This window comes from Drosophila eugracilis, unplaced genomic scaffold, assembly GCF_018153835.1.
Source record: "Drosophila eugracilis isolate 14026-0451.02 unplaced genomic scaffold, ASM1815383v1 contig_616, whole genome shotgun sequence".
Lineage (NCBI taxonomy): Eukaryota > Metazoa > Arthropoda > Insecta > Diptera > Drosophilidae > Drosophila > Drosophila eugracilis.
In genome coordinates this window covers 277630-291766 of record NW_024573499.1, presented here as the reverse complement: position 1 = coordinate 291766, position 14137 = coordinate 277630, and the positions used below count along the sequence as shown (strand labels likewise).

The following is a 14137-nucleotide window of genomic DNA, read 5'->3' as shown; positions in this document are numbered from 1 at the left end:
TATTCATCAATTGTTATGGGAGAATATATTTCCGTAGTGAAATAATTACAAGAGCATCGACAGAAAGACTTCAGTTAGCAGATACATTATGCTCTGCTATGACGTCCTTATATATCAATTTTTTTTATATTTAGTTTATGTTTTAATCCAGGACTTACATCATTAATTTAATAACTATTTTCTCTTGGGCATTTTATGTATCGATTTTAAATTCACCCATCATTGAGAGTATAAAATAATGAAAAGAAACTAATGATGCCGTTGACTCTTTCGAGAGCCGCTCCGGGCCTTGCTTCCGATTGATTTCTCTCCTCGGGAACTGTTGCTGACCGGCGTAGCCGTGATCCCTGCAATCTGCGTGTCCGACATTGGTGAGAACTCCTTGATCGCCTGACAGTCTTGCACGAACAAACGCGCCGTTTTGTGCTGGTTTGTATGGGGTTTATAGGCCACCAGAACATTGTGGGCCATCAGAAGGACATCCCTGTGCAGCTCGCTCAAACTGCGAATCAATCCCGAATCGATGTTCCGCTTGATGGTGGGCAAATCCATAGGTCGCAGGCAGAGATCGGCATGTCGCTGGGAGTGCTCGTCATGGAAGGGACGCTTAAATGGGGCTGCATGCTTACTATCCTGCAACATGGCATAAATGGAGAGAAAGAGTTTCTTGGAAGCGGCTCGCGTTTCTCTTCGATCATCTGTGTGCTCGCTAGAGGCGGGAGAGTTGGGTATACTGTCAATTACAGGCGTGGAGGAGCATCTACGTCGGGTGGACCTAGCTGTCGAATGATCACTGGCGGTAGTGGCATCATCATCCACCATTGGACTCTCGGATCGATCTCGGTGTGGTAGCTTTCGTAACAATGGAGTACGAGCTGGGGCAGAGGGAGGTTGAGGTGTTCCACTTAACTCCATCTCCAACTTAGTGTCGTCCACTGTCAATTTCGATGTTGAGGTCTTCGCTCTTGCACTTCTTGGCTGGTCATCCTGCTTGCTACTGTCTGTTAGGGAGGACGACTCTTCATCAGTGTCCTGCAGAGATCCAGGAACGGGAACGGAAACAGGAGTCAAAGGTGTAGCGACCTTTTCCTCAATTGTTGAAGGTTTCTCTATCGTATCTTTGCCTGTTTTGCTTCGTGCTTCTGCAGTGGATTGGTTTTCAATAGATCGGGCTTTTTCTGCGGTTTCTCGTGTATCATCTTTGCTTCGGGAACTAGTTTCCTTTACGGATTTCTCCTGCTTGGCTTCCTCTTTCTTTAAATGGGAATCGATTGTCACTTCATCCTCAATTTTAGTAGGTGGTGAGCCTGCGGTATCCTCACTAGAAGTGCTGATGATTGTGATGGTCTCACCAATCTCTTCCACCGCTATCTCGCTGGCCAAAGGTTCAGACTCTGCTTCCTCGGTACCATGAGAAGATTCCCCACCTGACTGACCACGATCTTTGCTTTCCTGAGATGCTACAGCAGCCAATGGTATATTATCGTTTGAGTCATCGCTTGATCCAATCACCAATTCAACCGATTTTGGTTTATCATTGGCCGGTGAACTCTTACTTTGCTCGCGCTTCAAAGCATCCAACTTGTCCTCAAAGTCAATGACCTCGGCCTTGTCGCTTGAAGAAGATGCCACGGCGTCCTCTACACCTTTTAGAATCTCTTCATCAATGACACTGGCCATGTCTATGTCGATGTCATCGATTATCTCGTCAATATTTTGAAAGACTTCCAACAGCTGGTCTTCGTTGGGATCAGCCTCATCGGAATCTACTGTGCCAGTGGTCGCCCCTGTTGTGTCATCCACTAATGTCTGCTCCTGTCCTCCTGAACCCTCGGGTCTTATCAATACTCCGCCTTCATTAACCTTCGCAGCTGCTTTATTCTTCTCAAGCAGCATGGAGAGGGTAGGTGCCGACTGGGAAGGACTCCGTTCCAGAGTGGGCGTTGTTGGAGTGAGTGCCTCGTTAACCGGAGGTCCACTAATAGGTCGAGACATGAAAGCAGCATCTGTGGGACTCTTCATGGTGATGGCTGGCTGATTGGAAACGGAGGAACTGGCGCCACTAGTTAAGAGGGATGTAATTGTCGGTGCTGTGACCCTGGCGACGCTACCAGTTCCAGCTGCAGCTGCACTTGATCCACTTGTAATGGGCGCGGCAGGAGCATTGCCTGTAGGGGATTTTAGAAGAGATGTGAGTAGAGGGGATGGTCCCGTTTGCTGTTTTCCCATTCCATTGCCACTACTATTTATATCCTCCACGTCCATGTCTACAGAAGTCGTGTCCGTAGTTTGGTTGGGACGTCTGGGGGCAGGACTGCTATTTCGCCAGTTGCTAGCCAAATCTTTCTTCCGCTGCTCCCGTTCCCGCATGCGATTTTCAAACTTCATCTCCTCGATGCGCCGCGTTTCCTGCTCCTTCTCTATATCCAGCCACATTTCCTGCAGTTCTTGTTCGGACACAGCATTTGATTGCAGGGAATCAATCTCACGTTGGATGCGACGATAAGTCTCCTGATCATGGCGCATTTGGGCCTTAATCTCCGCCTGTCGTTCTTCTGTGAGGCGCTTGAGAAGAAGTTCCGTTGGCGTTTCCACTGTGGCCGGCGAAGAGACTCCGGCGCTACTCTCGCTACTACGTTTCTTACGCTTAGTGGCCTCTACGCTCTCGAGAAGATTGCCATACTGGACGGCGCAGTTCTTCTGGGAAAACCAATCCGCAGGTCGGCTGTGGTTATTAGGACCACCGCCGCTTCCATTGCCGTTGCCGCAAATCGCCTTTAGCGTGCGACTCACCGTTATCCAGTTTTGGTCGCCGCTGCAGGAAACCGCAGACGCAAGGATGAGCTGCTCACGCTTCGACCAAGTGTCCAGCGGAACTCGACTCAATTGCAGGCGTTCTTGAACCCCTGCAGACATTTTAAACAGCAAATAATTGGTGCGAATTGAATCGAATATAACAATACTATAATAGTGAGACCATATTTTGAAAATCCCATGAAAAACCAGTAAACGATAACGATTACACCTTTCTGGTCACACTATTTCATAGAAATACTATATTTGTATATCGTACCCTTTATTTTCAAAAACAATTAGGCGTTCTGAATTTCCTTTTTATTATTATTATTCTTTTTAGAAACAGTTTACAATATAGTAAATAAAAGTATAAAGCGGATTATTTCTATAAACTTAGTAGTTCAAATGCACAAATTTTGATTGACCAAAGAAGAAAAAGGCACCTGATAGGGTATTTTTGCGTATTTCCGAAATCAAAAACATCATCCGACTTGACCTTTCTTATCCTATAAAACCACTTTCATTTGCATTCAATTCAGTTTAATTCAGAGTGGGCTGCAGTTGAGTTCGCATATTCAACATAATGAAGACGTGGTTTTTTACCTTTTTTATGATGACTTGGGTCTTGGAAAAAATATCTGTTGAAGGCAGTGCAAATAGGCTTCAAGAATCGTCTTCGCCTAATACAAATCTGGAGAGTACATGCAATTTACGCTGCTTTTCAATCCTTAAGCCAATCCTCGATAACTATACATTGCTCAAACCGGAAGCTGATGCCATAAATACAATGTCAAATAATATTAAAGACTTGGAGAGTAAGTTGGCGATTGCTGTAGAAAAAATAGGATTCAAAGAACTTATTATAAAGGAAAAAAATGAACAGCTCAAAATTAAAGATGATCATGCAAGCACTCTTAACAATTTGCAAAGTCGTTTGGCAAATCTTGAGTGTGAAACACGAATTAAAGATCAAGTAATAATAAAAGACAAGGAAATTACCGAATATATTGTACAACTGAAAAGCAATGAGCTTTTAGTAAAACAGAAGGATGAAAAAATAGAAGCTCAGAGTGAACTCATAAAGGCCAATAATGGTAAAGTGATTAATATGACAATAACTATAAGTAACTTGCAAAATCGGATAGAAAGTGCTGAACGTCAAATTAAAATCCAAGAAGATCTATTAGTTGTTAAAGATAATGAAATTAAAAAGAAAACAGAAGAAATTAAAACAAGAGATAATTTTATTAGGTCAAGAGATGAAGAAATCAAGGTTCAACTTGATAAGATTACAAGTAAGGAAGAGGAAAATATGTCTCTAAGAGCACAAATTTCGAGTAAAGATAATCAAATCGATGGTCTTAACAAGCAAAATAAAATGGATTTGGAAAAAATATCGGAAATAACCCAAGATTATTCACTTTGTCGGGGCTTTGGCAGTTGTCCTATAGGTCAACCAAATGGTATTTACACAATAAATATACCAGGAATGACTAAATTTTATGCTCCCTGTAATATCGATGGATGGATGATTATTCAAAGACGAAAGGACGGGTCTGAGAATTTCAGTCGAGACTGGCTTGATTATAAAAATGGATTTGGTAATATAAACTCTGAGTTTTTCATCGGTCTAGAAAAACTACACCAGCTAACTAAGAAACCCCACGAACTGCTCATCGAGCTTGCTCATAAAAATGTTAGTAAGTACGCCCGATATGATAATTTCAAAATTGGAAGCGAGCAGGAACATTATATGCTTACAACATTGGGAAATTATTCTGGGACAGCCGGAGATTCATTAAAATACCATGAACAGAAAAACTTTAGCACTTGGGATCGGGATACTTCACCTAACAAATGCAGTTCTGATTTTACAGGCGGTTGGTGGTTTCATTATTGTTTTGAAAGGTAAACATTCTAATAAAAACTAAAATGAATACTTGTTTAAAATGATTTTAACTGCAGCAAACTGAATGGACTATACCATAAAAGTGGAACTTCGCCCAGCAGCAAGGGAATTAATTGGAAAACATGGAATAACGAGTATACGACCTCTCTTACGTTTGTTGAAATGAAGATAAGACCCATATCCTAAATCTTAAAATGTTCTAAAGGAAATTCACAATTAAACAGCAGCATACAAATTTATATTATTCGTTCTGGAACATAAATAAATAAATATACATAAATCCGTCTAATAGCTTTTAGAAAAACGAGAAGGCTCACGTTATTTCAACTTTAAGTCTCGTGTGGAAACGTTTAATTAGTAGGACTGATTTTGAGAAAGATCTTTAAGCCGTGTGATATCGATAGCTTCTATCTATCGATGTGCTGCCACCATTAACCGATAGGATTACAAAAACAGAAACAGGTTTTTCAGAATATATATTCCCTACTAGAATACAAAACCAATTTGAAATGGAGCCAATATCACAGCTAGTTAAATCCACTTTACCCAATTATTTATCAAATCTTCCGATTCCTGATAGCGTTGGCGGCTGGTTTAAGCTTTCCTGTAAGTTAATAAGTTTTACATGGATATATATGGTGTGGTCGTGGTTGGAATTTGATTTGCCTTCAAAAGGGCGCCCTATATAAACCCAAAAACTGTGATAATGACGCAGCATCTAGTTCCCCGACTTTTGGGTTCTGTTCAAGTGCTGAAATCGCTTTAACACTAAAGCGAAACGAAAACGCATTACCTGCACTTCCAGTTAGCAAATTAAAAAGCATGCACCGCGATTATGCAACATTTGTTGGGGTCGCAAAGAAATTTATATTTGTAGCAAGTTTATCTTTTAGATAGGAAACTATATAACCCAATAAAGCCACAAACACTTACATATAAGCATATGTAGATAAATCTTGCAAAACGCACGTAATCTGTGTATAAAAAACGACCTTGTGCCGGTTACGGCTGATTGGCCAAAATATCTAGTTCTATAGCCTAAAATATACCGTAGTCTTATTCCATTTTAATTTTCAGTCAAGGATTGGCTAGCCCTTATCCCGCCCACCGTTGTGGTGGCCGGCTTGGGTTACACCGGTTATCTGGCTTTTTGTCCGGCTGCAAAGGCCAAGTGCTTGGCCAAAAGCAGCGGGCGATGCAACCACCAAATCCGGAAACATGAGCCCAAGGTGGTGGATATGATCGATGTGGAGGATATTGCGGAGAAGGCAGCTTTCTGTCGATGCTGGAAGACCAAGAATGTGAGTGAATTGTAATATTTAAGCAAACCCAATCTCACCTTTTTGTTAACAGTGGCCCTATTGCGATGGTAGCCATGGCGAGCACAACAAGCTGACTGGTGACAACGTTGGACCTGTAGTGGTGAAGAAGTAAATTCCAGCGATGCATCGATTTAAAACACCTCTAGCATTTCCTTGTTAAAATTCTCTTGGAGCTTCTGTTTGCTTTTAAAACCAAGATTAATGGTTGACCTTCTTCGAAACACTTATACACTTTCAGAACCCCTTGTAATCGTAAGCAATAATTGATGATATTAATGGATGGAGTTAAAAGAAGCCAATAAAATTGCCCAAAAAACATCGAAAACGATTTGCTTAATTTGATAGCAAACAAGTATTCACATCTACGAGTGCTTGCTTTTGATAAAATAAAACTACATTGCGACAAAGCGAAAAATGAATACCCAGTGTATCCTTAAAATACAGTCCATTAAACCAGACAGAAACGTGGTATTATTAATAGAAAACTTTTTATTTTTTATAAATTATGTTCTGGCTGCAGGCTGCTGTTCCTTTGACAATATCATGGTGTAGTATGCTTAGGCGGTTACATAGAAATATTTCAGTATAAAATGCAGAAGGCTAAACACAATGCCACCGAATCTGGGAGGCAGCACGATAGATATTGGATATCTTTAGGATACTATCAGTTGGAACTTTAGAAATAGGCATCGTGATCTTCCTGCATTTCAAATCTCAAACTTTATTGTTACTGCTGCTGTTGTTGTTGTTGGTCTAAATGTGTGCTGCTGCTTTGAGCTGAGCTGAAATGAGCTGTTTACTTGAAGATCTTGCCCTGGTTGAACTTGCGGCCATCCTTATCGGCACCGGTCCAGGAGAAGTACTGGGTGACCAGCTTCTTGGTCTCCTCGCTCTTGGCGTCAAGCTTCTTCCAGTCGTAGACCTCGTAGTCGATCTGCCAGTCGGGAGACAGGGTGAAGGCCAGATCCTGTCCGCGCCACACCCAGATTCCGGAGATGGTGCTGTTGCCGTCCTCGCCGAACAGGCACACGGAGGCAAAGGCCGCCTTGCGCATTTTATCCAGACGCTGGAACATGCCGGTGATGAGATTGCACGACATGAAAACCTTGGACAGCTCTTCGTTGTACTTGTACTCTCCAATCCAGATCGAATAGTTCTCGGCATCGAACTTCTCGAAGAAGTAGGGAATGGACTTGGCCTCGTCCTCGTTGGAGTAAACGCGCTTGAAGTCATCAAAGTTGAAGGTCCCCTTGGGCAGTGCATCGAAGGGATCCTTTGACTTGGGCTCGGCGGCCAAGGCCTCATCAGCGGCATCCAACTCCTCGGCAGGTTCGGGGGCCTTCTTAGGTGCCGGCTCCTTCTTCTCCTTGGGTTTCTTCTCCTGCTTCTGTTGCTGGGCCTGCTGTTGGGGCTTGCCGGCTCCAGTCTTAGCCTGGAACTCGGCGTACTTCTTGGGATCGAAGACCAGTGCTTTCTCGCACAGCTTGTAGTCCTTGACCACGGCCTGGACCTGCTTCTGGTTGAGAATGGTGACGAACCAGCGGTTCACGTTACCAAAGGCACTGCGTGCACTGGGCTCCAGAACGTATTCGTACAGATGGAGGAGACTGCTGAAGACTACAATATCGGCCAAGGTGATACGCTCACCGGCAAGGAAGGTGGCGTCCTGCAGCTTCTGATTGAGCTGCTGCAAAACAGCCTCGGCCTCCTGCTTGGCAGTGCTGTTCTTCTGCTGTGGGAGGATGCCCAGCAGGGGGAAGACCCAGGCACAGGAGGCAGGCACAATCTCGTTGTCGGCGAAGGAGATCCATTGCTGGACCTGGGCCTGAACAAAGGGGCACTTTCCACCACGCAGCTGCTCGTTTGCCAACAAATAGGCAATGGCGTTTGACTCGCTCAAGTACTGGCCATCGGCGGTCTCAAAAGCGGGCACCTGCGAGCATATCAACTTGATGACATGGCAATAACCGCACCCAAAAATAAAAACTCACCTTGCCACCGGGGAACTTCTTGAGGAACTCAGCCGATTTGTTGGTCTCGCCAAACTTGAAGTTGTCGGCTACTTTCACCTGGGCTCCGGAGTACTGGGCCGCAATAAGAGCCTTGTAGGCCCGGAAGTTCTCGGGATAAGTGTACAGAGTCTGCAAAAACCAAACATGAAGATAAGCATTAAATCGTGGCACATAACCGGCACTCGCAAATTCGCAAATTTTCATCGACCAACGCCACGGATTTGCAAATCTGTATTCCTGGCATATTTACGTACTCCTTGCACCATGGTGGATTCGCCGTTTAAATCGTCTGCCTACAAATATAATATTAAATACAATATAGTGACAAATTCAGCGAGAAACGCGGAGCACACGCACTCACCGGAAACGAAGAAGAGAAGGGACGGAAACAGGGCTGCAGAAGACATCGATGTTTCACCGATATATCGATATCCTTTTCAAATTTCAAAAATCGATTGTTTATTTTGTTACAAGCAAGTTGTTTCTATATATTTTACTATACAAAATGATCGAAAAAAACCTTTCCTTTTACCATTTGTTTTTGAAAGCAGAATTAATGTGGGTGCGTTAACAGAGTACTGTAAGACGCATGATGTTCCACCACTAACAGAGCGTTATTGGAAAAAAAATTTTGAATTTAAACGTTATATTGATAATGACAACAAAATTTTTTTTTTTAAAGTGGAATACGGGTCAAAAGGCATTTCTGTAAGGCCTACAGCTTAATCGAAAGCTTTACAATGTAATCCCATTTTAAATTTCCATTTTATTTTTATTTTCAATTCACTTGATCTTAATTTACGTTATATAAACTTATTTGAAATCCTGCTATCCAGTGATCAATCTATTGTTTTTAGCAGTGTTGCCTAACAGCTGTTGACTTGCACCTTTCTTTTGATTAACAGCCACAAACTCTGTTAAGATCCCCTTTAAAATACTTCACTGAAAACATTTTCTGCAGAATTGTTCAGTTCCTGTTTTTTGTAACAAGGAATTGAACTAAAAATTTCATTTCAACACGTAAATACATACATGAACACCTCCCCCTTCTGACCTGTTCCCAACTCAAATAAAATCAAAGACAACACCGTTTTTAATGAAATACATTACACGTACTTTATTTAGATGTAATAAATATGATTACTACTACGTCCCCTTGCAAAACCCATCAGCACCGAACCGATCTATAGAGCCTCGGCTGCATCCTCCTTTTTTCCCGAACGGAAATGCCGCGCATTGGGACTGCGATTGTGTCTCGGGGATTGGGGTAAACATTTTTCCAGCTGCCGTCGATGAAGATAATAATGACGCTGAGGCTGCTGCTGCTGATGATGATGATGATGATGACGCCGTGGAGCTGTAGAGTTCAAGTTCTGCATTGCTGCTTGTGGGAACGAGCACACATAGCAGGAAAGCTATTCTCAAATTGGAAAGGTTTTGCACTTCAGCAACGCCGCGCGTTCGCCGACGACAAGCTCTTTCTCGTTAGTTTGTTATTTTAACTATTATATCAATTAGTTGCAGCGTTTGACGGCTTCTTGTTGCTACTTCTGCTGCTGATGCGTCGTCCAGGAGGAAGTGGAAATCCAGTGCAGGGAAATCTGCTGCCACCGTCGGTGGTGCTGCTGCAAACTCGTAGCTGCCACATACAACATATATTCATTTAGAAAATATGTAAATCAGCTAGCTATCCATCGAGCCAGCCGAGCAAGCAACTAATGTTTTGTTAGATGACTGCTCCTCTGTTGCAGCGCCCTCTCTTTTCACCCAGTGCGTTGGTATTTAAATGAGCGTGAAGCCAATGCGAATGCGATCGTGTAGGAGGAGTAGCTACCATATAGTAGTGGCTATGGTATTAACAATGGCTGGCAACAGGGTTGAAAGGTGTTCCGGCTTCATTCCTTTGGCCTGAAATTAAAATTGGAGAGCAGAGAAAATGTTGTGTTAATAGCGGCAGCAGGTGTTACAGTTACACTCAATCGCCCACGCAACAGTATGTCGTGTTGTTGTCGTTGGCAACAAAAGTGCACGGGGAAAAATATCTTAAAAAACTTATATCACTTAAGGTTCTTTTTATCATTATCAATATATTTTAAAACCTTATTTTGGTTGAAAGTTTTCGTTTAAGGTTTTGGATATACTCAAAATCGTATTCTTACGACTTTTTTCTACTTTAATTTTTTTGGTTAATAATGTAGAAGCTAAGTTTCAATTACACATACTGACATCAGAACAACACAAAAAACATAAGATAGTTCATTCTTGATCCAGTTAATATATAAGGAACTTTTTGTGGAAGTCAATATTGTTACATTAAATTAAAAATGAACACCTTTAACCGATTAGTATCAAATTGGGTTTAAGGCAAGTAAATATTTAAGTCAAAAAATCCACAGATATTTCCTTTTTTTCTCACCATATGACAAAAAGCGGGTAAAGAGCCGTTACTTACCCGCAGGCGCCACAGCAACAACCCTCGCTGAGTTTTTCACACGGAAATCTATGGGAGTTGCAGTTCCCTGGGTTTCTGGGCTTCTGTACGGGCCGTTTGGATTCGATTTTTAATCGCGTGTCGCCAACCCATAAATTGGTTGTCGCGGGTCTTGGTTTTCCACATTCTGCAACTGTTGGCAGCACAAATCGCAAAACGACTTACGTTTCTTTTTTTTAGAGTAAGTTGTGGGCACATACAGCATGCGGGACAGTCGGCCGTTGACTCTATTTACTTTTATTATTTAAACACGCCCTCATTTTCGGGAGTTATTTGTGCAGGGCGTGTGCCACTCTATGTGGGTCACGGGTCAATCAGGCAAATGCACATTTCCCATAATTAATGCGTCTGCTAATTGGCCACTCAACCAGTAGAAAAGTCCCCTTCTCCATCAGCTCCTCGGGGAGAAAAGCTCTCTTCGTTGTGCTGACCCAACTTAATAGACGAGCATGAAATCTAGTCACGAACTTAATCATGAACCACCGTGCACTAGATCCATGTTCGCCGACAAAATAGAGTCAGAAAAGAGCATCCTTCCTTTCCTTCCCCATTCGCGGATGATGATTATTGCCCCAGCACGACTTTCTGTGGCATTTCTGTTGTGATTGGTGATTGGGTTTGGTTTTTCTTTTTGGGTTTGGTTTAAGTTTAGTTTTGGTTTTCCAACTACGACTGCTGCTGCTGCTTTTGCATGTCATGTCATTGCTCTCGTGCCTGGCAACAATTGCGATCGGTTTGATCGGTTTTCATAGCTCAATTGGGTGGTCAGTCAGCAGTCCGCTGCCCTCCCGTCTCACTCTCTCTCTCTCTCTCTCTCTCTCCCTCTCTCTATTTTTTGTTTGTGCTTTCAGATCCCCGGGTAATATGAATGAATCAAGCTCCGAGCTTCGAATTAAGGTTTATTATTTTTTGTTCGCTTGTCCGCGTTTGCTGTTTTTTCTGCTGATTTATACAATACCACACACATATATAAATATATGTATATATCGGCCCCTTATTCCCGCCCAGCGATTCTTCTCAGACGAAAAGCCGACAGAATCAGAATCAGAACTGTTTGAGAATTGTGGCGTCGTTGCAGTTTCAATTTCTGCTGATCGAGGCACAAAAAAGGGAGGACAAAGTTGGATAAAATCCGATACATATGCGAGATGACAGGCCATCCACATTATTCGACGGAAATTATTGTTTGTTTGCCAAGTCGGGGGTGTATATACACATATATAACTATCAATCTGAACTATGCCACAGCGTTGTCTTCTCAGAATTTAGTATTTTAGCAATTTGTTCCGGTAGAAACCAGAGAAGAACAAGTCATAGGAGTTGGGGAGGCGGAACTACAGGAATAGAGAATAAATACACAGTTGCCGGGCTAAACCGCAGAACCAGGCTCTCGGAAAACTGTACAAATAGAGTGTATAAATATGGAAATTTATAATACATTGTTGTTTTCTAAATGTATTATTCGTTATTTAGAATGATTTCCCCATCGGATTGGATAAGCAAATTAAAAAACTACATAAATACATCCTTTTCTCCTGATTTTTTAGAGTTATACTGAAAACACTATTATTTCCACAGCAACTGTACGTTGAAAAGACGTTGTGAGTCAGCTGGCAACAGTTGTTGAACTTTTAACCTTTGTTAGCTCGGCTAACAATTTTCCCACTTCTTAGCTACAATTAATTTTGAATTTGGGGATCGTTTTCTGGGTCGCTTTCCTAGGCCCGAAAATAATCCAAATTAGCATTAATTTTAATTTTAGTTTCGGGGCTGCAATCAAGTCGTTCTTCCGCTATCACTCTTCCTTTTGCTCTCTTTCGCTCTCTTTTGGGCACTCGAACAGGTGCTCTTTTTCTTTTTTTTTTGTCGTTCTGTCTGAATGACGTTGTGTGCGTGCGAGACGTTGACTAATTACATTTTGTTGTTTTTAAGAACACCACCTGTTTGTCCCTTTTCCTCCCTTGGAAGGAATAAGTTACTGTCCAGAAGTGCAGAAAACACGTGCTCGATGATTGAACTACCGTTATTAATGAGTGTGGATCTAGTCACAAATACTAAGAAAATCAATGTGAAACACTGGACCCCCACCCACTAAAAACAGTAGTATGAATTCCAGTTTCATTTCCAGCTCCGATTCAAATTCCAATTCTATTGTAATGGGATTTTTGAGTTCTGTTTCTCTTGCCTCCTCTTTAATTTCAATTATTAAGCGATAGTGCAAAAACAATACACGACAATGTGGTCGACCCATTTAGTTCGTTTCTTCTTCTATTTTTTTTTTTGTAGCGTTGATAAGCAGCGTCTCTTTTCTGCTTTCTCTGCGTCTTATCAGGTCTACAAACAAGCACACACACACGCAAATACAGATGTGCATGAGTACGCAACGAATCTTTCCCAATTCCAATTAAAAATTCCACGATCTGCGCGGCAGTGTGGCAACTCCACCAAAGAACCGCTTATTGGCAGGCGCAAAAAATATAGGGAAAATTGAGCGTAATATATAGGTTTTTTTTCGCCCGCTTATATACATACCCATACACTAACAAAGCGAAGCTTACACACGCGTACAGCTAAACAGTAAAGAGCGGGATGGAACGGGAGAGTGCACAAGAGAGCCTGCGCTGATGGCTCAAGTTGATAGCGATAGCTGTTGTAGTTGCTTTTATTTTTCAAGTATGTCTTGCCTTCTTGTTGTTGTGTTCTTCTTCTGTCTGTTCTTTGAATTGAAGAAGTATGGCGAATTACACACAGGCACATGCATACATACATATATATATATACATACAAAATACACACGCGGCGTCGTTTCGTTTTGGAAATTCGCTTATATCAAATCGCTATTGAAACTAAATCATTTCTAATAAGAAGTCACATTTAAACTCAACTGTAAATGCTGCGTGCATCCGTTCGTTCATTCGCTCATTTTTTGTATTATGTACATATCGGTAAAGTAAAGTCTCGAGTGTGTGCGATAGAGCATGCGTGTGTGTGTGAGTGAGCTCGGCTTGTAATCAACGGCAATTTTAGTTAAGAACGACATACGAACACACACTGGCACGCAAAAGGCGAACGCAGAAAACACGCGTAAACCAATTTAATTTCAGTTACTAACTACTATTTGTTTATGACATTTTACTTTAAAATTCCTCAACTATTTTTCGAAAGGAGCGCAGAAACGCGGGCGCCACGCCGACGGCGCAGAAACAACAATTGCTCGCGAGTGACGCTCTTCCATTTATATACCTCGGCTCGTTTTGAGCAACGAGAGAGCAAAGCCGCTCTCACGACGCGATCGTAGGGTTGTCGAAGCCCTCGTTTCCTGGTTACTTCAACTGCTTAGTTTGCTATGGGTTTAATTTGGGGGTTACCTTAGAATAACTTATTCATAATGTCTTTTAAATATTTACTAGTCTAAAAAGAAATTAGAATTTTCCCCTATTTTTTGCTTTTTGATACCTTGACAACCCGCAAGCTGGTAATTGAACTCTGCTCACATACACACATTTAATGCTGAGCGTGAATTTCTTTTCCCCTCTCCAACTCTTTATATGTGTGCAATCGTGTGTGCAAATGATACAAAGAAGAAATATATATCAAAGGCAGAGAA

The 14137-nt window shown here is 42.0% G+C and overlaps 4 protein-coding genes and 1 long non-coding RNA gene across 6 annotated transcripts; 2 read left to right on the top strand and 3 right to left on the bottom strand.

The window, feature by feature from the left end:
* Positions 1-6: 6 nt before the first annotated feature.
* LOC108116095 (bromodomain-containing protein 8) lies at positions 7-2980 on the bottom strand. The gene has a single exon (XM_017227812.2). It carries the CDS (start codon positions 2914-2916, stop codon positions 250-252), a length of 2667 nt encoding a protein of 888 aa, XP_017083301.2. The 5' UTR covers positions 2917-2980; the 3' UTR covers positions 7-249.
* Positions 2981-3316: 336 nt separating this feature from the next.
* LOC108115948 (fibrinogen-like protein 1) lies at positions 3317-4990 on the top strand. Its single transcript, XM_017227583.2, has 2 exons — positions 3317-4704; positions 4762-4990. The coding sequence occupies exons 1-2, from the start codon at positions 3380-3382 to the stop codon at positions 4889-4891; spliced, it is 1455 nt and encodes a 484-aa protein (XP_017083072.2). The 5' UTR covers positions 3317-3379; the 3' UTR covers positions 4892-4990.
* Positions 4991-5129: 139 nt separating this feature from the next.
* Positions 5130-6352, top strand: LOC108116039 (CDGSH iron-sulfur domain-containing protein 2 homolog). Its single transcript, XM_017227736.2, has 3 exons — positions 5130-5311; positions 5783-6006; positions 6059-6352. Exons 1-3 carry the CDS (start codon positions 5215-5217, stop codon positions 6137-6139), a joined length of 402 nt encoding a protein of 133 aa, XP_017083225.1. The 5' UTR covers positions 5130-5214; the 3' UTR covers positions 6140-6352.
* A 146-nt stretch (positions 6353-6498) lies between these two features.
* On the bottom strand, positions 6499-8422 carry LOC108116038 (elongation factor 1-gamma). The gene is made up of 4 exons (XM_017227735.2): positions 8401-8422; positions 8294-8332; positions 8019-8168; positions 6499-7960 (listed from the first exon to the last, which is right to left on the bottom strand). The coding sequence occupies exons 2-4, from the start codon at positions 8303-8305 to the stop codon at positions 6824-6826; spliced, it is 1299 nt and encodes a 432-aa protein (XP_017083224.2). The 5' UTR covers positions 8306-8332; positions 8401-8422; the 3' UTR covers positions 6499-6823.
* Positions 8423-9141: 719 nt separating this feature from the next.
* Positions 9142-13805, bottom strand: LOC108116040. 2 transcript variants are annotated; one of them, XR_001772821.2, is made up of 2 exons: positions 10492-13805; positions 9142-9947 (listed from the first exon to the last, which is right to left on the bottom strand). It is a non-coding gene; the product is annotated as an uncharacterized LOC108116040 (long non-coding RNA). The 2 variants fall into 2 exon arrangements; XR_001772822.2 differs by having other exon boundaries at positions 13063-13805.
* Positions 13806-14137: the final 332 nt, after the last annotated feature.